The sequence below is a fragment of the Rhamphochromis sp. 'chilingali' genome (genome assembly GCF_963969265.1).
Source record: "Rhamphochromis sp. 'chilingali' genome assembly, chromosome: 12".
In the NCBI taxonomy this organism is placed as follows: domain Eukaryota; kingdom Metazoa; phylum Chordata; class Actinopteri; order Cichliformes; family Cichlidae; genus Rhamphochromis; species Rhamphochromis sp. 'chilingali'.
In genome coordinates, this window is record NC_137939.1 from 33,330,299 (window position 1) to 33,353,224 (window position 22,926).

The 22,926-nt window shown below is 39.1% G+C and overlaps 2 protein-coding genes across 3 annotated transcripts; both read left to right on the plus strand.

The window, feature by feature from the left end:
- Window positions 1-6,428: 6,428 nt before the first annotated feature.
- LOC308407339 (uncharacterized protein) lies at window positions 6,429-10,853 on the plus strand (the record flags this gene model as incomplete). Its single annotated transcript, XM_080898904.1, has 7 exons — window positions 6,429-6,510; window positions 7,285-7,632; window positions 7,860-8,018; window positions 8,488-8,589; window positions 8,929-8,963; window positions 9,769-9,924; window positions 10,563-10,853. Exons 1-7 carry the CDS (start codon window positions 6,477-6,479, stop codon window positions 10,851-10,853), a joined length of 1,125 nt encoding a protein of 374 aa, XP_080755030.1. The 5' UTR covers window positions 6,429-6,476.
- Window positions 10,854-17,245: 6,392 nt separating this feature from the next.
- Window positions 17,246-21,320, plus strand: LOC308407262 (uncharacterized protein). 2 transcript variants are annotated; one of them, XM_080898820.1, is made up of 7 exons: window positions 17,246-17,471; window positions 18,169-18,516; window positions 18,744-18,890; window positions 19,581-19,673; window positions 20,332-20,369; window positions 20,452-20,606; window positions 20,983-21,320. In XM_080898820.1, the coding sequence occupies exons 1-7, from the start codon at window positions 17,438-17,440 to the stop codon at window positions 21,005-21,007; spliced, it is 840 nt and encodes a 279-aa protein (XP_080754946.1). In that variant the 5' UTR covers window positions 17,246-17,437; the 3' UTR covers window positions 21,008-21,320. The 2 variants fall into 2 exon arrangements, with proteins under 2 accessions (XP_080754946.1, XP_080754947.1); XM_080898821.1 differs by having other exon boundaries at window positions 18,172-18,516.
- The last annotated feature ends 1,606 nt before the right edge of the window (window positions 21,321-22,926 follow it).

Below are 22,926 nucleotides of genomic sequence, written 5' to 3' on the forward strand. Positions count from 1 at the left end.
GAACCCAAGACCCTGAAAAGTCAATAGTTGGCACCTGGACAGTTTTTGGACACTGAATCTGTGACCCTGCAGATCTACATTTGGTTTAGAGAAGAACGTTTTGGACACTGACGATCTTCCTGGGCTCTAACTGATTAACCCAAAAAGCTCAGACCCAGAGACATGTTGTTGTTTTTTTGTGAAAAAAAATATGAAGATTGGCAGGTTTAAAATTCTACATCTAGATGCAGTAACTATCATCCTAGTAAATATTAGAAATAACAGCCTAAATACAGCATGTGAAAGGTTGAAAGAAATAATTAGACACTGCAGGTAAACAGAAAGGATGAAGGTCAGGCGACAGCATAAATGCTGCACAGAGTCAATATCACACAGAAGATGATTTAGGAAGCTCATGTGTTGTTTCTTCTCTCAAGCCGAGTGTTATTTTCACTTTATTGAAGTGTTAGAATATATTTCTGACTCCCTCAGTTCTGCTGTCTACAGCAAAGCTTTACTTCCTTTTATGTAGATACAGTTTAAATATATGATTCTGCTGCTTACGTGGTACATGGTGTTGTCGGTATAGCCCCCGGGGGTGTCGAACTCCAGACCTCGAGGGCTGGTGTCCTGCAAGTTTTACATCTCAACCTGGATCAACACACCTGAATCAAATGATTAGTTCCTTGCCAGGCCTCTGGAAAACTTCAAGACATGTTGAAGAGGTAATTTAGCCATTTAAATGAGCTGTGTTGGATCAAGGACACATCTAAAACCTGCAGGACACCGGCCCTCGAGGCCTGGAGTTCGACACCTGTGCCCCAGACTGATAGTAATTTATGATGTAAAATAAATGATGACTTGACCCTGACTTTAGTATATATATATTACTACTCAAGTACGAGTTTACATCCTGTATATAGTGCAGAAATAGCTGAGCTCAGTGAGTATGAAGTGTTTCTGCAGGTTCCTGTCATTGAAGGCTATAAAAATAATAAGTACTCAGCTACAAATCTTCCACTGGTGTGCTGACATCAGACTTTTGAGGCCTCAGTTTGGTTAAATATCTGTCACTTTGTGATACCGTGAAAACAAAAACATTGAGTGAAATGTGTTTCTAAGGTAGTTCATAAGCTGAAACTTTCAGGAGCTGTGATGTTAATAGTGCAGAAAAAGAAAAGAGGAAGTCCGTAGCCACAGCGAGTTTCTTCTGTTAACGTGGGAAATGCATTTGCGCTTTGTCTAAACGAGAAGGTCGTGGTTTAGTGCCCAGAAATGAGTCATCACCGGGGTGTGCTGAGTGTTAAAAGTTGAAACGATGACTATTAAAGAACTGTAACTAAAGACAATATTTTTGTGGTTTAATAATGCAGTCTATAAGGTATCAGGAGCTATCAAAGTCCTGTGTTTAACACCAAATAGTCAAATATTGATATTCATTCTATAAACTGCAGTGTTAGATCTTCATTTCTGTTCCTGTTATTAACCAGGTCAGTCTGGTCTGTGGTTTGCAGCCTAAGAACAGGCAGAGTTTCCTTCGTAAAAACAGAAAAACTGTCTTCTTTTCTGAGTCGACCCTAAAGGGGAAAGAGTGTGTAATTAGAACAACTGCAGTAAGACAGGGTTGCATTCCTCAGGGTGAGACGATATTTAACTGCAGACCATTACATTGTCTTGGGACACAGTGTTGATGTTTCTTAAAGAAGCAAACTAACTGCAGAAGGAAAGTAATTTAACTGGATGTCACAGCAGCAGAGACAATCACATCAGTGTTTGTCTCATCTGTTTTAGAGGAATCGCTGTACTAACAATAACCCCCATCGCAGCTTTGTGTAAGAGGATCTCTGCTCTCTCTGAACGGCATGAAATGAGGGCAGAGAATTCAAAATACAGAAAATGTGTTTGAAGCACGATACATGATGTGACGGTCGAGGCAAATTTTACCACAATGTGGTGTTTGACTTCCTGTTTCTTTATGTCACCACAATTTTCTCATAGAGCCTTCAATATATAAAACACTGTGTGTAATACATGAAAGAATCCGCTGTGCTCCACAGAGGTTCGCCGTTCATTGTTTTATATATTGTAGGTCGGTGGTTTAATAATGACCAGGACAAGGCGATAAAACTTGTTGGCTCTGATTTCGAACTCTTCAACCACAGTGAGATAAATATGTTAATAAAACATTTATCAGCTACAGCTCATCTTACAAACAGGAAACACAGACTTGATTTTCATCACATTGTGGCATTCATTAGAAAAGAAAAACAGCATTTACCCAAATCTTCTTCTTCATTTTACCACTCACTTAAAAATCACTAAAATGATCTCCTGACACCCCTGGTGCCACCCTCCACCATTTAAAAATGATGCAGCTCATAGTGCAGAGCGGCTTTACGGATGCCTGTGATTGTGCCAGAGCACATTATGAATCAACACCATGGACATTTCAGATTTAAACACAGTTGGTTGATTGTTCCACTCTGAAAATTGAATTAAGGTGAGTGTTATTAGCTCTCTGGGGTTGACGGACGTCGCACCTCCAAATCACATGACCGATATAAGCTGACATAGCCACAGGCTGCTTTCTGAAGCTTGTATTGAAAAAGGGATCATTACTCCAAGGTTTTCAACACAGTGCTCTTTGGTGACATCTGGTGGCCAAAAATATGAAGCGCAGAGCAAATTAAAATGAACTGCTTCATTGTGACTGTCCATTCTATCTGAGCTGATATCGGAATATCGCCGTGGTGCTTTGAACATGTATTTTTGGGGTGTAAAAAAATAACGTTATGTCTATATGTTTAATAAATCATTTTAATGAATAAACCTGTGGCATGTTCTCAATTTGTTTGTGACTTCTTGACATTTGTAGACATGATAGATAAAAATACATCATATATAATAATGTGCAACCACAGGTGGGAAGTAACAAAGCACAAATACTTTGTTACTGTACTAAAGTACAGTTTTCAGTTATTTTTATTACTTTGACTCCCTACATTTTCAAAACAGGTTTTTCACTTTTGGTTTAACACATTTGGGTCAAAGTATTATTTTGTTACTGCCAGCTTTCAAACATCAAATCAATTCGAGCCTGAACAGAAGCACATGAAAGGCAATCTTGTTCGATGTTGCATAAAAAGAAATGACGTGTTCAAAGTCAGGGGTTAAAAGTAGGTATTTTGTTGTTTTTGTTGTTGTTGTTTTGTTCTGTTTTTGTTTTGGTCTCAACAATGGAATGACTGCAGGTTTCCATGGTTGCGGTTAAGGTATTTGAGCATCTGACTAGCGTTACAGAAGAGGAGCAAGCATAAAGTGAGTGACTTGTTTTTTAAGTGTCAGGTAATTTCAAATGCAGCGTTTCAGTCAGCTCAACAAACATCAGCAAACACACAAACTGTTTGTGGAGTTTGTCTCACAGTGTGTTGCTAGCTAAAGGTCCAGCTGCTGTATTTCACATGTAGAAAAACTAAAGCTAACTTCACTCAGAGATGAAGAAAGATAAGAAAGACAGGAGAGGAAGAAGAGAACTTAGTTTTAAAGGGAAGGACTCCTCATATAAAGCTTACGTGTAAGTCCTCATGTTTTTAAATGTTGGGTCTGTACATGTGACATTATGTTTTTTCAGTATATATATCATGGTGCAAAACAAACTGAGGTAGTATAACTGTGTTATTTAAAGGCTGCATGAAAATCCTCAGTATGTTAGTGCAGGATCTGTACTGTGATGGACTTAGAGAACAGTGTTTGACTGGTGCACAGTGGCTGTGGTTTCATGGTCAGAGTAAGGTTGTATCAAGTTTAGCAGAGATGAATTGAAGTTAAGCTCATGATGCTTAGATTCATCCACTGAATTCCACTTTCATACAAACTTTATACCATCTAAAAAAAATACAGCATAAACAGTGTAGAGGATGCAAATCAGGCAGAACAACTCTGAAACATCTGCTCACATCCACAAAGAGCAGCAGGTTGGCTGATCACAGCCTGTGCACTAAGAAAATCCGCTGGAGCTTTCAGTAGAAATGATTGTGAGTTATGATTCTTTTCCTCTCACTGAACCATTACAACCAATGTTAGGGTTCCCCACCTGCTGAATCCACTTTAACCCCTGACTACATGTAACTGCCCCCAAAGGTTATTTTTTATGTTTGGTGTAGAATAAAGAGCCAAGCTTCAGCTGATGTTTAACCAGTAATTTAATCTCCTCTTCACCAGAAAACACAGAATAATGTGTGAGCAAAATTAAATTACAACCCAAATAAAAACGTACACACAAAGTAAAATACACAAACATGCTGCGTGTGCCTTTCTACCACACATTCAGGAGCAATTGCAGTCCCTGTTGTCCAGTTTTGCTCTTTATCCACAAGCTACAGCTGACAATAAAGCTAAAAATAAAACTGACTTTGACTTTGACTAGCTTGTTTTCTGGCTTGAGTCTTCACTCTCTGGCGACATGTGTGCCTTAATTAAACAACTGTCCAAACCATGCGCACCTGAAAGCGCAATACTCAGGTCCACCAGAAGGTGGCAACAATACAACATAGGAATGACATTAAATGGCCAGTTTTGAACAATATAATCACATCTTACTGGGACAGCTACACATTTTCCTGTTTAGAGGCAAAGTCACCCTCTACAATGAAGGCAACAGAAAATGGATATAATGGATATATATTTTCCTTCTTTTTCTTCAGATCCAAGCTGAGTATAATTAGCTGAGAATAAAAAGTTAGACTAAAGTTGTCGGGGGCTTGGTCTGTGATGCAGCATTTTGAGTTTACTTTGTACTTTTGGATTCCGTATGTTTTATTGGAAATATGTTAAGTTCTTGTGTTGTTATTATGAGCTACGATTTGGTGAAGTTTTATTCTAGTTTTTGTTTCATCTATGTCTCCTGATTTATGAGTCTTTTCCTGTCCTCCATGTAGTCTGTCTTGTCCATGTTCACTGTGTTTTGTGTTACTTCCACTTGTGGGGTCATGATTATTTGTGTCAGCTGTGTCTCCCCAGGTGTTTCTCTTCCCTCATTACCGGCCTGTGTATTTCACCTGGCCTTGTCTTTCTGTCCTTGTTTTCTGTTTGTTTGTTTGTTTGTTTGTTTGTTTGTTTGTTTGTTTTTGTATCAGCCGTAATAAAGGCTTGCTTTTTGTTTGATCATCAGTTCATTTTTCCTGTGTCTGCTTTTGGGTCTGACCCACAAACACACCGGTGCTCACTGCCGTAACAAAAGTTTTTATTCCCATCTAGTGATATTATTTTATAATTATGTTATTATAGCACAAGGTTCAGTTTGCTTTGCACCAAAATGGAAATATCCTCCAAAGAGCTACTTTTTACTTTATTACTTTTGCTTTACATTTCAGAGCCTGTACTTCTTTTTTACTTTTACCTGACTAAAGAAGTTGAATCAGTACTTCAACTTATTTTTCACAGCAGTATTTGTACTTCTAAGTAAGTACAGATGTCTGTACTTTTGCCAATCTTGTGTGCAGCAAACTCTTATAATACACTTGGAGTATGCATGTGCTGTGAGGTCCTTGCTTCCACGTGGTTATGTAAATTGGGCAGTGTACAGGTACATTTACATATGTATATATATATGTATACCGGTTTATGTCCGACAGCATTTTCATGGACCGGCCTTTAAGGTGTCGCGGATAAATACAACAAAATAAAACCAGTACCAAAACAAAGAAGATTTATTCATAACACACAGGAAAAGACCCAGGGAAACCGAGTTAAGGATAAAAACAAGCATCAACTCTCACGGCGCAGTACTGCTCCATGACCCAGGGGTTGGGGGCTACTTGTCTATTTCTTTTGTATGTTTTTGACCTGGGGGTAGAATTGCTTATAAACGTGTAAAATAAAAATGTAACATATATAAGGTTATTCTGTTTGGTCAGAGTTTTTTCAGAAACAACACAATATCAAAAATAAATTAAATTCAAATAATCTAAAAAGAATAAATAAAAAAATAAACACCTGGTAAATATTTCCTTTAAAAGCATTGCTGTGTTTAAGTTTGGATAGAGACTGGATGAACTTCTGAACATTAAAAGATTCAGTTTGTGACACAAAACTTAAAATAGAAGTCGGAAATAAATAGACATTTTATTTCTGCATCGTCTGATAAATGAAATACTAAAGATTGTTCTGTTTGGTGTGATGAAAATGGAGGACAGCCAACATTAGTCAACTAGTCTAGTTATAAAATAGTCTAGTTTATATCCTATAATTATAGTTTAGTAAACCTCACGCAGTCGGTTTCTTTAGAGCGTGAATGATACTCTGAAAATCAAAAACATTTAAGTTATGTGAGGAAACAGGAAACTTAAATAAAGAAACATTATTGCAGTTTTAAAAAAAAGTCTTTGTGTGGGTGTGTGTGAGTTTTGAAGGCGTGACCTCCTCATTAAGAGAAGTAAGAAGTTCCTGGGTTGCAGCGAGAAAGAAGAGAAGCAGCATTAAACCATCAGAGCTCTGAGATGAAACTCACTTTGCTCTGCTTCATCTTCCTCAGTGAGTAAATTCTCTTCTTATTTCTGTCACTTTCTCTGTTCTAACTTTTATTTGCCTCCATTTTATTTTTAAATTTTCAACTTCCTTCTTCATTTCCTTGTTCTCCCTCACAGTTAGTGGTTGTTGTGGTTAAACATGCAGGTTATTAAAAGCAGAAGAAAATCTGTGAAATATATCCAGTTTGAAATATATAAATCTGTGTGGAATTTAAATGTTTCCACAAACTTTTTTGTAATTTGCAAATTATTTTTAGTTTTAAACCAGTTTGATCCCCAGAAATCTTCTACTTTTTATTGGACACTGAATCTGTAATCAAATACTTTTCGTCTACTCTTCTATGAGAGACAAACTTATAATAGTAGAGCTGATGAAACAAACACTCTGTGTTTCATTTCTTCTCTTAATGAGCTGAAGAGCAACAAAGTCAGCGGTGACAAAGTGAGAACTGGATGTTTAGCAGCGCGACTAAAATGTTCATTTCACATACAAATATAGAATTAGCTGCTGCCGATGATGATGATGATGATGATGATGATGATGTCATCAAAGATACAAAAATGAATTTTGACTTTTATTTATCTTTTTCACAACCTTAAACTCTGAATCTTCCACATCAGATGCTTTGTGTTCGTGTATAAAACAGGAAGTTTGCTGTTTGCAAATAAAAACAGAAAAATGAAGTTAACTGAACTTCTGTCATCAGTTCAAATTCATAATCATCTGTCACATTTAATCTATAGTAAGATTGTAACTAAAGATTGTTCATCCTTTCAGCAGCACTTCAGGATGGAAACACTGGTTTGGTCAAAGCACAAACTCTCCCTCACAGAGCAGAGGAAGGAGGAAACATCACAGTTGCGTGCAACTTTTATTTGTCTGGAAACAGGAAACTCTTCTGTAAGGAAAAATGTGAAGATGGAAACATTCTTGTTGAAACATCTGATGATGCAGCTCAGAACGGCAGATACAGCATTAAATGTGTAAAAACAGATACTCTGTCATATACTCTGTATGTGAGCATCACACAGCTGAAACAGTCTGACTCAGGACGGTACAGGTGCTCTTTGGACAAACGCTGGTGGACAGTTGGAAACGATGATTTTGAGCTGATTGTCACAGAAGGTGAGTTTCTGCTAACAGTCGTGTTTGTCTTTGAAGGTGTGACAGAAGCTTCACGTCTCAAAAGCAGCTACTTTTCCTTCAAATCACCTACAGATGTTATATTTATCTGAAACATCAAGTTTCATCAGTTCTGCTGTCAAACAGCCCATAACCACGTCAGTCACATGCAGATATATAAACTGCTTCAAGTGGTCTTATTATGACTCTGATGCTTTCATTGTTCACAGCTTCAACCACTTCAACACCAAACGGGACTCTGAGACCTTTTTCAGCTTCAGTGTTTCTCTCATCAGCCTCCACACCACCAACAGCACAGAGTTTAAGCTCAACTTCAGGAAGCTCCACATCTTCATCAGCCTTCACTGAAACCAAACATGCAAGATCAGGTATATTGGGTGGCTGTCGCTTAGCAGGTAGAGCAAGTCATCTTCTAATTGGAAGGCCATTCGTCTGATCCCATATTCCAGTGTGTTTATCAGAGTGTAACTGTTGGATAGAAAGCACAAGGTGTAGGAAAAAAGTGTTTGTCTAAAAGGATGAATAAGGCAGGTCGTACGAGTGCTCGAGTAGAAAAGGGCTTTGGGTTCATTCATGTGTTGTTATCAGAGAACTACACAAGAATGACACATTAAAAGCTGTGGAAGGAGCGCTCTGATATTTTAGTGAATAAATTAGAAGCAATAAATTGTTCTGTCATTCTTGATAAACAGTTTGTCAGATAGTGTTTGATGAACTGTTTTCAGTCCAAAGATACGTTACTCTGTATGTGCACAACTTTACTGCTAGATGAACAGACCTGCAGGCCACATGTTTACACTGCGAGTAAAAGAAATCTTCTCTGTTAAACTCCTGCAGATGTGCTGATTTATGTGGGTCTGATTCTGCTCGTTATGATCGTCGTCTTATCAGCAGCTCTGCTGATTTGCTGCATGAAGAGGAGGACCACTAAACCCAGAGGTGAGGCTAGGAAAACAGAAAAGGCTAAACATGCTCAGCTCAGAATGTCCCAGTTTGCATGAATTAAGTCAGGTGTGATGTTTCTGTCACGCTGTTTTCACTTTTGAAGTTCAGTCTGTTTGTAAAAAGAGCACCGGATGTTCATTTATGACTCACAACAGAAACTAATTGTAGCAGATTTGATTGATATGATTTTGATTCTTTATCAGTCATGTGTCTTATCTAACTGTAGTTCATATGTAGTTCTTCATATCGTTCCTGAGTTTAGTTCCTCAGGTTCTTCTTCCTGTTATGTGTCTTAAAGACAGACGTTTATTTTCTGACCTGCATGTTTTTCAGGACCTCCTGTGGAAACAGAGTATGCTGACACGCAGGTGGGTTTTAGGACCTGTGACACACATCAGCTTCATTATTGTTTGCTTTGTATCTGTCAGCTGGTTTGTTCTCCTGCTGCAGGCCGACAGGTTGTATGAAGATATTGGAAAGTGTGACATACCGAGCAGGTCACCTCCTGTAGAAGTGTCTTCAGTTTATGCCACCGCCAAAGACCCCAGTTCAGATGGAGTTGAAAATATAGACCTCTACAGCCTCGTCACCTCTCCTCAGAACAACGTAAATAAAACTGTGGTCTGATTCTAAGCTGAGGTCATAAACCAGGTAACTGTTTGTGTAGTGAAGTAATTTATCTGTTCTCAGACACAAAGAGCCATGTTCCACTGAAGACTGAAGAAATAAAAGTTCTTCCTCTATGTTTGGAGCAGATAAAATCTTTTAAATTGAGAAAAAGATTCAAAAGAATCCTTTCTATACTGAAATGTGTATTTTTGAATAAATATCAGCTTCATACTCAGTGGGATTTAAAAAAAAACACCTTTCTGGTGGAAAACAAGTCTATCAAACGTTAAGGTTAATTAATCTGTATTTAACACAACTGTAAAACACTGTCCAGTAAAGGAAAAAAAAGCAGTAAATCCTTCGTTTGTGAACGTTGTCATGTTCAGATTTTGTTACAAAGGTATTTTGAAAGGTGACTTCAGAGGCTTTATGATGATTATGACAAAAATGTATTTTTGATTTTTGTTTTTTTCAGATGTGGGTTTTTCAATTTAAATATTCAACATTATTTAATTTTAACAGTCTTATGTCTAATGTTTGATCTCACCTCTTTATCTCATTAAGGCAGATAACCTCTGCTACGCTGAAGTGCATCTTCCCCACATTCCTGTCACCAGCAGCGCCCCCTGTGGTGAAGCAACTGATGTTGTCTACTCAATGCCTCAGGTGGACCTGAGTACTGCCATCCACACCAAAGATGCTTCACCTCCTGTGTACTCTGTTTCCTCACTATGAATATATTAGTACTATTTTTAAACCTGTCCTGTCCAGCAGCTGTAACAAGCGTAATGGTCTGAATGCTTTGTTGTGCCAAACATATTTGCTTTCCCAAGAGGGGCACTGTAGACTCTCTGTAGGCTCCTCTTTTTATGTTTTTGTTTTATCTATTTAATTAATTTTATTATTCATATTATTCTGTGTGTGGATATTATGTTGGAGCGGACAGGGTGTGAAGATTGGATTGGCAAAAGATAGGTGAAGAAATTTAGAGGAATAGAAGAAGAAAAATGAGAGAAAAACAAGAGAAAAATATGGGGGTGGGGGAAATTTTGAGGATGAAACAAACAGACATGCTGGGTCTCCAACTGCTACAGCTGTGACAAAGTATACAAACAATAGGCAACACCTGAAAGACAAAGCACATCGTGTGTGTGTGTGAGAGAGAGAGAGAGAGAGAGAGAGAGAGAGAGAGAGAGAGAGAGAAGATGGGAGTGTGCATGATTGTTTGTCATGAAACGTACTTAAAAATACTTGAAAAATGAGGGTGAAGGCCGGGAAAGACCCAGGAGACCCCAGCTATCTATAGCTCCCAAGAGATCTGAAGATCTGAATCCCAACAACCATGCATTGTATCCTAGCCGAGGGAAGACAGAGGCCCCGGACGGAGTTCCTATAGCCAGCAGGCAACTGACCCCGCTGGCCACCCCAGCACAAGCCAAAGGCGAGACTCAATAACTGCCCAACACCCAGCGGAGCCCCCACCGCATGACGAAGAGGCCCAAGCTAGCCCCGGACACACACAGCCATCCCCACACTCTGAAGTGTGGATGGACAGGTGCCTTCCCATAGCCAGCAGTGATCCCGGGACGCAGTCAACCAGTCCCCCGATCACCAGCCAGCCTCGGCATCAGGCAGGGTGTAGAAAATAGTTGAAACCTCAACTATCTCAGCGGGCAACAGCTCAGTATAAATGATACTGAAGTTAGTTTATCTTTATTTACTTTTGACATATTTATAGCTTAACTGCACAGTTATATGGCCTCAGGTTAAAGTTCATTACAGCTGCTTATAATTTAGCTCAACAGATACAAAAAATGTTGATATTATGGTTTTTATAGGATAGATTCATTGAAACCAGGAAACAGACTGCTATCTTTTAAGGACATGTGATATAAGGAAGACAAAAAGTGAAGAGATGCAGTAATCTACTCATTTTTAATGAAAATAAACATGAACATTGGCAGTTTTAACAGTGTATGGTTTTTATTTTTTTTATAAAATATAAATAAAAATATACAAATATTAAAATACACACATTTCCTTAACTTCTGCAGTGGAAGTATTTCGACTCAACTTCTTCTAACAAAGGATACTGAAAAAGAAAGCAACTGGAGTTCTTTTGAAGCTCAGCAGTGTTTTGAAGATGCTTCATTCAGGAGTCTTCTTCAGTTCTAAAAACTAAGAGGTGGAGAATCCCAGGTGTTTGAATCCTAGTGGTCATTGGCCCACTATTGATCATGTGCTGCAGAGAATTAAGGGGAAGCGGCAGTGAACTGTTAAAATGGTCAATATTAGCCAGTCATGTAGCCTCAGCACGTGTATGCAGTTCTTACATGTACATGTATACAGAAGTTTGCAGCTCTTTAGAAGATGTGTCAAGTCTGGTCTGCGTTTTTTTTTGTTTTTTTTTTTTGTTGTTGTTGTTTTGCTGCTTCTTTCAGTCAATGCAGCCCATGAACATGCAGCATGTCCTTTGCAGAAAGGTAAAATAGAAATTAAGAGAAACTGTGTAAACTTGGGGTGGAACCCTCCATGCCTTGTCTTGATGTCAGTGGCTTCTATCTCCTCCTTTGGGGAGCTTATCATCCCACCAGGGTATCTGAAGAAGACGTTGCTAGTCTTGTTACAGATCTGGTTAGGGTGTTCAAGCCTATGTAGAACAGCAATGGGGAGAGAGCGTCTACTTGCTAAATCCTGCACCTAATGGTAGCTTGTGCAATTGGCTTGAAGTTGGCTTCTAGTGCCAACTCCTTTTCTGGTGTGCTCCACTCATGTACTGAGTCATGTGCTTGTTCATCTTGGCCCCTATAATGCCTGACAGGAGCTTCCACATTGTGCTGAGGAAGGTTGTTGGTTGGTAGTTGAATGGGATCCATCCCTTCTAGAGTCCTGGGATCAGGACTGTCTGGCCATCTCTTAGCCATTCTGAGTTCATCTCATCCATTAGCAGCTTGTTCATTTGTACAGCTAGCTTCTTTAGCAGGACCTTGTGCTTCAATTTTTCATGTTCGATTGACTCACAAACACGTGAGCAAGAGGAACATGATCTGACTGACAAGGGCAAATTTTACTACTGTATGGTTGCATTACTTACATCGATGGCATATTTGACTTCCAGCTTCTTGAGGTCGCAGCTGGTCTTATCAGATAGTATAAGGCAGGCAACTAAAACCAATTTCATGTGAACAACAAGAGCAATAGTGTTAGTGGCAGGACATCGGTCACAGAGTGACATTCGTACTTTGGTCATCACAATTTTCTCATACAGCCCTTCCTAAAATGATGCAAAAAATACTGTGATGCATCAGTCTGTGTGTGAAAGGATGTGAATTGCTCCACATGGGTGTTTATTGTAATACTATACATATTATTACAGTATAATAATACTGTATTAAAACTAAAAGTATTTCACTAATGTTGTATTAGAGTGACTTTCAACATTTTGAATTTGACAATTTGTAGTTTTGATGTTTGATGTCTAATAGTGACCAACATAAAGTGATAAAATGTGTTCAACCACAGTGAGGAAATATTGTAATAAAACATTTTAATAATGAGTAAATGAGGCTTGATTTCGACCACATTGTGGGCTTCATTAAAAGTAAACATGATTTTTTAAAAATGCTTCCAGGACAGATGCCCCTATACTTACCTCTAAGCTCATTCAAACTTTAGTGTATGATAATTACTGATATGCAGATAATAGAGTTGGATGTCTCGAGACCGGTTACGTGTTGTTGGTCTTGTCTTGGTCTCGACAGACTTTGGTCTTGGTCTTGTCTTGGTCTCGCTGTCTCGGTCTTGCTGTCTCAGATCCACATAGTGGTCGGGAGATTTGGAGTCAACAGTATTCATGACACACAACGTAACGTTCGATAATGTGTCATGCGCAAACGCATCAGCTCTAAGAGCCGTGCGTAGAGAGTGCTTTGTAGTGAATCAGTGGAGTCGACTCCCATTGAGCGAGAGCCGGCTCCTCACTTAATTTCCTTTCGCTGCTCAGCTCTCACACAGTGGCTCAGCTATGCTCCAATCCCTCCATATTGTGGGCAATCACATGCGAGGATATAGGATATATCATTATGTGAAAAACAGAGAGGGTGAGAAACGCGATAGTCAAGTGGTGCGTGCGTCTGTCCTCTCAGTAAGTGAGTGAGACAGTAGACAGCGGTGAGGAGGGCTGTGCGAAAGCAAAAACACATAAATATGCCTGACACCCGTAAACGTAGCAGCATCTGGCTGCAGTTTAAAGACTTTTTTGTCTCAGTCTCGGTCTCGTCTCGGTCTTTGTCTGGGTCTGGACTCGGTCTGTCTTGGTCTTGGTTTAGGAGGTCTTGACTACAAGTCTAGCAGATAACATGTCCAACTGATGTGTTTGTATCTCAGGAATTTTACTGAATCTTTTGATCTTTTAGCTGCTTCCTTTAGGAGTCACCAGTGCAAATCATCTGCCTCCTTCTCACCTTATCTCTAGCATCCTCCTCTCTCACACCCAAACTCTACATGTCTTTGTTCACTACATGCATGAATCTTCTCTGTGGTCTTCTCCCTTTCCTCCTGCCTTATGGCTCTTTTGTCCAGTATATCCACTAGTACCCTTACTTCATTCTTTTTAGTCCTCACAAGTTTTCCACCATCTATCCTCCTCTGTCTCGCTCTCTCTTTCATTAGTGTCTCACTACATTTCCATCTCTATCCACAATCACTCTAACCTGCTGAAAATTCTTTCCAGCTTTATGTCTCTGCGCAGCCAATCAATACAAGTCCTTTTGTCTTTCCTTAATGTCCAGCCTCACATACAACTCACTAGTCTTTTTCTTTGTCACGTCTGCCTTTGTATGCATAGCCTCCCAGCACTCCTGTATACTTTTCTCCTTGTGTTTTTTAAATCTTTGTCCAGAGGAAATATCAAACTCCTGCTTGGCAGTTTCCCTCAGCACTACAGCTGTATATTATCAGTCATCTTTTGTTGAAGCGTGTTCACTACACTACACTTAATCCAGCTTACTGCAGAATTTCTCTTTTTTCTAACTGAAATCCAGCCTGTGGGGAAAACTCACTGACAACACTCATCATCACAGCTTCAATATCCAGCTTTAATTTCATGATTCTTTCTTGCACTCTCTTCACCTCCACAACACTGTTTATATACTCTTTCTTGAATATATAACCCCTACTTCATTTTACTTCCTATCTACATCATGGTAGAGCAGATTGAAACAATGTTTTCAAGTGAACAAGTATTTAAATGACACAAGACATGAAGCCCTATTTTAACATTAAAAACACATTATCCTGGGTTAAGCTCAGCCAGCAGTCCATGCAGATCAGCTGAAGCTCGTCTAAACATGCTGCTGCAGAGAATTAAGAGGAAGCAGCAGTGAACTGTTAAAATGGTCAATATTAGCCAGTCATGTAGCCTCAGCACGTGTATGCAGTTCTTACATGTACATGTATACAGAAGTTTGCAGCTCTTTAGAAGATGTGTTGTGAAACTTTGTGTATGCACAGCAGAAGCATCATGGCACATTTCACAAATTGGATGTGATTGTACCGGCTCAAATTGTGGCCATAAATATTTTGTACTTGTAAATCAAATGTGTAGTTGTGGACTGAGTTTTGTTACCTTGTAAACCAAAATATCTGAAAATGTTTGTGCAATGATATATGAGAATTTGTGTGTGTGTAAAAAAATATTTACACAAGTTACACGTTTTTTGTTAAGGTCTGGTTACAGATACAAAGCAAAAAACTACGTGTTAAACTCTGCACTTGTGTGTGAGTTGCATAAAGTGTCCCTCTGACAGCCAAACCCATCTGTTCTCTGATTGGATTTTTACATTTGTGAGTGACATGACATTGACCAATCAGCTGAAAGGAAGAAAAATCGTGTCAAAATTCGTACTCGTATGTTGAAACGCACATACAAGTGAGGGAACTTGTGTGTGTGAATTTTACACATAGTTTTTTGCTTTCTATCTGTAACCAGAACTTAACAGAAAATGTGTAACTTGTGTAAATATTTTTTACAAACAATGTTTTCTTCTTCTTCTTTTTTACACACACACACACAAATTCTCACCTATATGTAGCCTGGGACCCGCACAGAACACAATTGCTGGGGTTCTTAATGTGCAGTCTTTTACTGTTGGGGAAGACAGAATAAGCAAAAATGTATTTTTCCCCTTTACTTTTATCCAACAACAACCATATGGACTTGTACTGAACTTTGACAGCATGAGAGGAAAAAAGATCAATATGAAGAATAGAGGAAATTAAATAAAATACAAAGGACAAAATACGGCAGTGGCCTCTGACTGTAAAGAACTAAATACAAAGAGCTTAATTACACCAGGTTCCTTTAAAAAGTGTGGAAATGTTACATGCATTTTATATAAACACTTATATTCCACAGCAATATCTCAGCTCACTCGGGATATTGGAGCACACTGATGATCTTGCAACTTATCCCCTACAAGCAGAAAATGGCCGCCTTGCGCTGCACATGAGGTCCTTTGCATAATTTCAAAAGTACATCATCTTGTTAAAATACTGACTATTTAATCAGAATCAGAATCAGAAATACTTTATTAATCCCGAAGGAAATTAGGGTTACAGCAGGCAGCACGCTAATGGCAAATGCGCACTTACAAAGGAACCTTCTGACCAAACTTACACCAACATCACATTGGGAAGACATGTCAGAGACGTAGGCTGATAGGAAAAAAACAACGAAAATACATAACAGGAGGTGAGAGGAGGAGAAAAAAAAACTCCACTCAGACTGAGCTCCTAATGGGAGAACAGTTTGATAACAGAAAAAACACCTCAGCATAAAAAGCACATGACTATCAATACAGCATAGAAACACAAGACAAGCAACAGGGGCGGGTAAAGGGTGAGAGAGAGCCGGTGTAGACAGCACATCCGGTCCTGCAGCATGTCTGCGCTGGTCCAGTCGACCGCCATCTTCCCCGGGAGGGCACAAGCATCGAAGGCGTTTGGAAAGGGAGGGGGGATCAGTGTGTGCATATCAGTGTATGTGTGTGTGTGTGTCCAGAGTTCAGCTGAGACAGTGTCCTTTGCCCTGCCAGGCTAAGTAAACAGTCTTCCAGCTAACCCAGGTGGCCTTGCGTAGGATAGGAAGGACAGTCTATTATCAGGGTGTTTTTGTTTAGCTCCAGCCTTGAGATCACAGCTGTTGCTGGAGTGGTAGCCGTATGAAGTGATGGTGGTTTTTACTTTAGTGCGAACAACTCATGTGAATTTCAAAGCTGTTCTAACAGTCCAACACTGGTCTCTCAATCTCCTGTTGGAGAGCCGTGAGCTTCTCCATGATGTTATCAAACTTACGCTCCGTGATGTTGTCCTTCTTATGCTCAAAGAGCAGATACTGAGAACTCACAACCGCAGTGAGCTTCTCCAAGATGTGATCAAGTTTCGCTCAGAGGTCGTATTCTGAGTGTTCACAGCAGCCGTAAGCTTCTCCAAGATCTTATGCGTGCTGCGCTCAGTGAGCCCATTTAGAGAATTCACCACCCGTCCCATCGATTCAATCCCAGCCTTGTGGGGTTTTGAACAGCTGATTCCGCTTTCTTTAATCTTCGATAAGCCAGGGCCAAGCCAGCTCCGATCAGCAAGAACCCTGTTACCATGGTTCCAAATAGGTTGATATCTTCAACACTCAGGCTCACCCGAACCCAGACTTCTCGTTGAGAAAAGGGTGTGAATTGCATTCAGGGACCAGTTGATCAAATCCGTAATTCCTCTTTAAGTTTGTGAGAGAGTGTTCCAGGGAAAAGTAATACAAAAAAACACACTAGACAAGGACACAAGAGGCTAAGCAGGTAAGATAAGGGATCATGTGATCAACGATGCTCCGTGTCTCTGTCAGCTGTTTTACTGAGCCATGAGCTCCATGAAGAGAGTCCAGAGATTCCACTAGATGGATCCTTCCAGCGTGACCTCCAGGATCCAGACCTGCACACACACTCAGACTACCGGGATTTAGGATCGCATCACTCACTCAGACTGGTGAGAGAGGTGTGTGTGTGTGTGTGTGTGTGTGTGTGTGTGTGTGTGTGTGTGTGTGTGTGTGTGTGTGTGTGTGTGTGTGTGTGTGTGTGTGTGTGTGTGTGGTTTGAAGGAGTGACCTCATCATTAAGAGAAGTAAGAAGTTCCTGGTTTGAAGTGAAGAAGAACTGAAGCAGCATTAAACCATCAGAGCTCTGAGATGAAACACACTTTGCTCTGCTTCATCTTCCTCAGTGAGTAAATTCTCTTCTTATTTCTGTCACTTTCTCTGTTCTAACTTTTATTTGTCTCCATTTTATTTTCATTTGTAGGTAATCGCTCAGTTTTACAACTCACTTCTTCTCTGTCATAGTTACTGGTTTCTGTGGTTAAACATAGTGTGAAGTTTGGAAATGAATCAAACATGCAGCTTATTGAAAGCATAAGAAAACTCCTTGAAATGTATAAACATGTGAAATTTAAATGTTTCCACAAACTTTATTATTTTGTTTCACACCAGTTTGATCCCCAAAATTTCTACTTTATGTTGTAGACAGAATCTGTAATCAAATACTTTTCCTCCTCTTTGAGAGACAGACTTACAACACTGATGAAACAGCACTCTGTGTTTCATTTCTTTTTGAACTGAAACGTTTGGATGTTTAGCAGCAGATGTAAAACACTCATTTCACATGCAAACATAGAAACAGATGATGGTGATGATGATGATGTCATCAAAGATTAATAATAATAAATCTTTTTCACAACCTTAAACTCTGAATCTTCCACATCAGATGCTTTGTGTTCATGTATAAAACAGGAAGTTTGCTGTTTGCAAATAAAAACAGAAAAATGAAGTTAACTGAACTTCTGTCATCAGTTCAAATTCATAATAATCTGTCACATTTAATCTATAGTAAGATTGTAACTAAAGATTGTTCATCCTTTCAGCAGCACTTCAGGATGGAAACACTGGTTTGGTCAAAGCACAAACTCTCCCTCACAGAGCAGAGGAAGGAGGAAACATCACAGTTAAATGCAGCTTTTATTTGTCTGGAAGCAGGAAACTCTTCTGTAAGGAAAAATGTGAAGATGGAAACATTCTTGTTGAAACATCTGATGATGCAGCTCAGAACGGCAGATACAGCATTAAATGTGTAAAAACAGACACTCTGTCATATACTCTGTATGTGAGCATCACACAGCTGAAACAGTCTGACTCAGGACGGTACAGGTGCTCTTTGGACAAACGCTGGTGGACAGTTGGAAACGATGATTTTGAGCTGATTGTCACAGAAGGTGAGTTTCTGCTAACAGTCGTGTTTGTCTTTGAAGGTGTGACAGAAGCTTCACGTCTCAAAAGCAGCTACTTTTCCTTCAAATCACCTACAGATGTTATATTTATCTGAAACATCAAGTTTCATCAGTTCTGCTGTCAAACAGCCCATAACCACGTCAGTCACATGCAGATATATAAACTGCTTCAAGTGGTCTTATTATGACTCTGATGCTTTCATTGTTCACAGCTTCAACCACTTCAACACCAAACGGGACTCTGAGACCTTTTTCAGCTTCAGTGTTTCTCTCATCAGCCTCCACACCACCAACAGCACAGAGTTTAAGCTCAACTTCAGGAAGCTCCACACCTTCATCAGCCTCCTCTGGAAGTTCAGGTACGTTATAGATTTTTATATGTATGCAGATTTACATGTGATGAAGATCCATTACTGAGTGAACTACACAAGAATGACACATTAAGAGCTGTGGATGAATCACTCTGATCTTTTAGTGACGTAAAAGAGAAAAACTGTAGAAATAAAGAGAAATAAGTTTCCACCACAGCAGCTGAGAGAGGACATGGCTGACTTCCTCACAGCAGCACTACATGAGATCTGTGCTAGATGACAGATACAGACTGTGATTAGTCGCTGTTTGGTTTCAGAGCGTTTTCACAAGTGTCAGTGTAACAGACACAGACAGAGGAAAGCATTGTGGGAGCTGTAGTTGTTACTGAGGGTTTGAAGCAGAATGAGGAGCTGCTTAAGTTTTAGCAGAAAGTACAACAGCAGGAACTTAACACAGAAAACTTGGTGAAAGTATAAAAACTTTCTGTGCTTCTGAGTAACTACTTCATTAAATAATTTCATGCACAATAAAAAATTTAAAAAGACAACAACTCAGGACTCTACAGGAGTAACACGATGACGACCGCACACACTGCCTCAAACGGCCCAACAGCACAGCTTTTCCTCTTTATATGCCCCGCCCACAATTATGAGAGGAAACGCCTGTGGTCAGTTGTTACACCACCACTGCTGTAACAACTGTTTACACTGTGTGAGTAAAATAAATCTTCTCTGCAGGTGTGCCGCTTTATGTGCGTCTGATTGTGGTCGTTGTCATCAGCATCTTTTTAGCATCTTTGCTGATGAAGAGCAGAGCCACTAAACCCAGAGGTGAGGCTACAGGAAACACATGACAACAGTGTTGTCATCACTTCAGAGCTCATCACACTAATGCACATTCATTTCCTGGAGTCTAATACCTCAGTGAACAAGTTTGAATAGTAAACATTTAAGAGTACACATTGTAGGAAATTACTCATCATGTCACAGTGGAAACAGATTTATGTGCTAACAACAGGAGTCAGACGAGAAAAATGCAAAGAAAATGCCTGAAATCCGCTTCTGTCTGTCAACAGATGCAGTTTATTTAGTAGGAAAATATCATTTTCGTCATTTTATATACAGAAAAGCCAAACAGAGCCTGGCACAGAGATTCTTCCTCAACAAAATAATCACAGTTTGTACAAAGTTTGTTTAATTCTTCTGTAACAGTCGGCCTGATAAAAGTGTGTCCATCAAGCTTATTAGAGTTAACTAAAACTAAACTAAAAGCTTAAAGTAGTGAATTAACTAAAATGATCTTTAATAAGATCAAATAAAAATATACAGGAACTGTTCTTAGTTTGCTGTTGTTGTGGTTCATATTGGCGGCACATGCATCAGTAACTGATTACTGCCAGTTATCATCGTCGATCCTGAGTTTACTTCCTCAGGTTCTACTTGGTGAACACGTCTTAAAGACTGATGTTTATCTTCTGATGTTTTTCAGGACCTCCTGTGGAATCTGAGCGTGCTGACATCACACAGGTGAGTTTTAGGAATTGTGAGACAGCTGAGCTTCATCACAGCTTGATTTGTATCAAGCAGCTGGTTTGATCTCCTTCTGCAGGACAACCAGTTGTGTGAAGAGATCAGAGAGGAGGACAGACAGAGCAGTTCACCTCCTGCAGGAGTGTGTTCAGTGTACGCTACACCAAAAGCCTTCAGCCAGATGGAGATGGAGACACAGACCTCGGCAGCCTCTCCACCTCTGCTCACAACAAAGTAAAACTGTGGTCTGATTTTAGGCTCTTTGATTTTTACCATAGCATCTCTTTCTACCAGCTAATATTAATGATGAGGAATGCACAAAGTCAATGCAGACTCTCTGCTCCCAGTTTATTAGGTACAGCTAGTTAAAACAGTCCAATAATAAAATCTTTAATTTGTTATTAGAGATGATGATGATGATTGTTGTTATTTGTGGTACAGTTGTTAGTGTTTTGGATATTTTCATTATTTTGTTCATTTCTGCTTCATGCACAGGCTGAGGGTAACTTTATCATTTAATTTAGAGTCTGAAGTTTGATGTCAGGCTAACGATGACATGAATGGAGTTGATTACGCTGAAGTTTACTTCACATATTCCCACCACCAACAGCGCCCCCCAGTGGCGATGCAGCTGATGTCGTCTCCTCCAGGCTTCAGGCGCATGCCAGCCCTGCCAACCACACCACAGATCTCCTCTGCTGCTGAAAAACACCAGCAGTGATGCTGTTGATGGAACCTCAGTGACTAAAACAGTTTATGACGTTTATCACCTGCAGACAAACAATCAGCCTCAGTTTAAAGCTTTTTAATTGCAGCTGCTTATAATTTAGTTTAACAGATAATTGATTCTGTTTTTCATTTTCTCAAACTGGAATATTTCCCAGTTTGAGAAACTATTCTTGCTATAGTGATTCTGTCGGACAGATTCAGTGAGAGGGCTGCACAAAATGATGCATATAGGAGGGAGTATGGAGAGTTATTAGATCAGCCAGCAGGTAGGCTGTTCTTGGAGGGAGGTCCTTAGATGTAGTCATCAAAAACGCTCCAGGTGGCTGATTTTGCATGTGCTCAACTATTTATGATGATGTGTATTTAAACTAAACCACTGGAACTCAGCTAAACTGCTGTGTCACCTGTCTGTGTTGTCAAATCAGACACAAAGAATTTAACATGGAAATATTTTCTAATATAAAAACAATAAAATGAAGATAAACACTTGGTAAATATTTCCCTTCACAGCTCAAGTGTCAGAAGAGACTGGATGAAGGTCTGAATGTCAAAAGATTCAAGTTATGATCAGAACAAATTTAAAAGAAGTCTGAAATATTTTATTTGCCAGAAAAAACATTTGATAAATATTTGACACAATAAAGTAAATATAATGTGAACGAGAGCTGGGTTTGGCCTGTGATCATTATTGTTTATACTTATTCTGGATTTATCAGTTCTGCTCTTATTGTGTCAACAAAAGCTTAATATTTGCTTATGATCAAATCTGTTTTGTGAATTTATGTCTTGAAGCAATAAAACCTTCCATTAAAACAGGAACTGTTTCTTTGTCTTCCTGTGATCACAGACAGTCTCCCATCCCCGAGTCTTCATTTGTTGCTGCTCAGTTTTAATTTCAAAAACACGTCATGATGGACTTTTCATCTGTTTCTCACTTTTTCTACAAATATCTGATTAATTAATCAAATCCAACTTTATTTATAGAGGACTTTAAAAATAACATGTTTGTCCAAAGCTTTCCAATAAAAAACAGAAGTTTAAAAACCACAGATTAAACAGACAAGCTAAGTTAAATAACAATAAAATAAATACATAAATGAAAAAAGTAAATAAGTAAATATTCAATATTAAAACATTAGTAAAATACATGATTATTTTATTCATATAATAAATAAAATTAACAAATTTAAAATACAGATTGAGAGCAGCCTACTACAAGTTGATTCTGGTAATACTCCTAAAAAACCATGAAGAAAATGTGCATTTTTAAAAGAGATTTAGAAATTTCAAGTGTTGGGGCAGATTATTCCATAAATTGGTGGCCACAGAAGCTAAAGCTCGGTCCCCCCAGTGTTTCGGTCTCGACATGGGGACAGCAAGGACTGACTGGTCAGCTGATCTGAGAGACCTTTGTGGAGTGTTTGGGTGCAGAAGGTCTGACAGGTAAACAGGAGTCAGGCCAGCAAACAATAACATTTTTTACTTTTCTACATTTACTTAAACAAATGTAGGTAAAAAAAAAAAACTTTTATGCTGATTTTTAGATGTAGAAAATAGTCTTTAGGAAGATTGTAGTGTTCTGTTTGATCTGCAGGACTGACAGTGTATTATAACTAACACCTCTTATAACCATGCTGGAAACAGGCTGGCTTAAATAACTAGTTATTCTTTATTTCCATTTATTTCCATTTAAATATACATACTGGTCTTCTAAAAAGAGTTTTATCTGCTCCACTTCCTGCTAAGTCAAACAGGAGCCTTTATTTTGGAAATTTAAAGGAAGTTCTGCATCACGTTGTTCCAGGTAACTTGACATGCTCGTGAT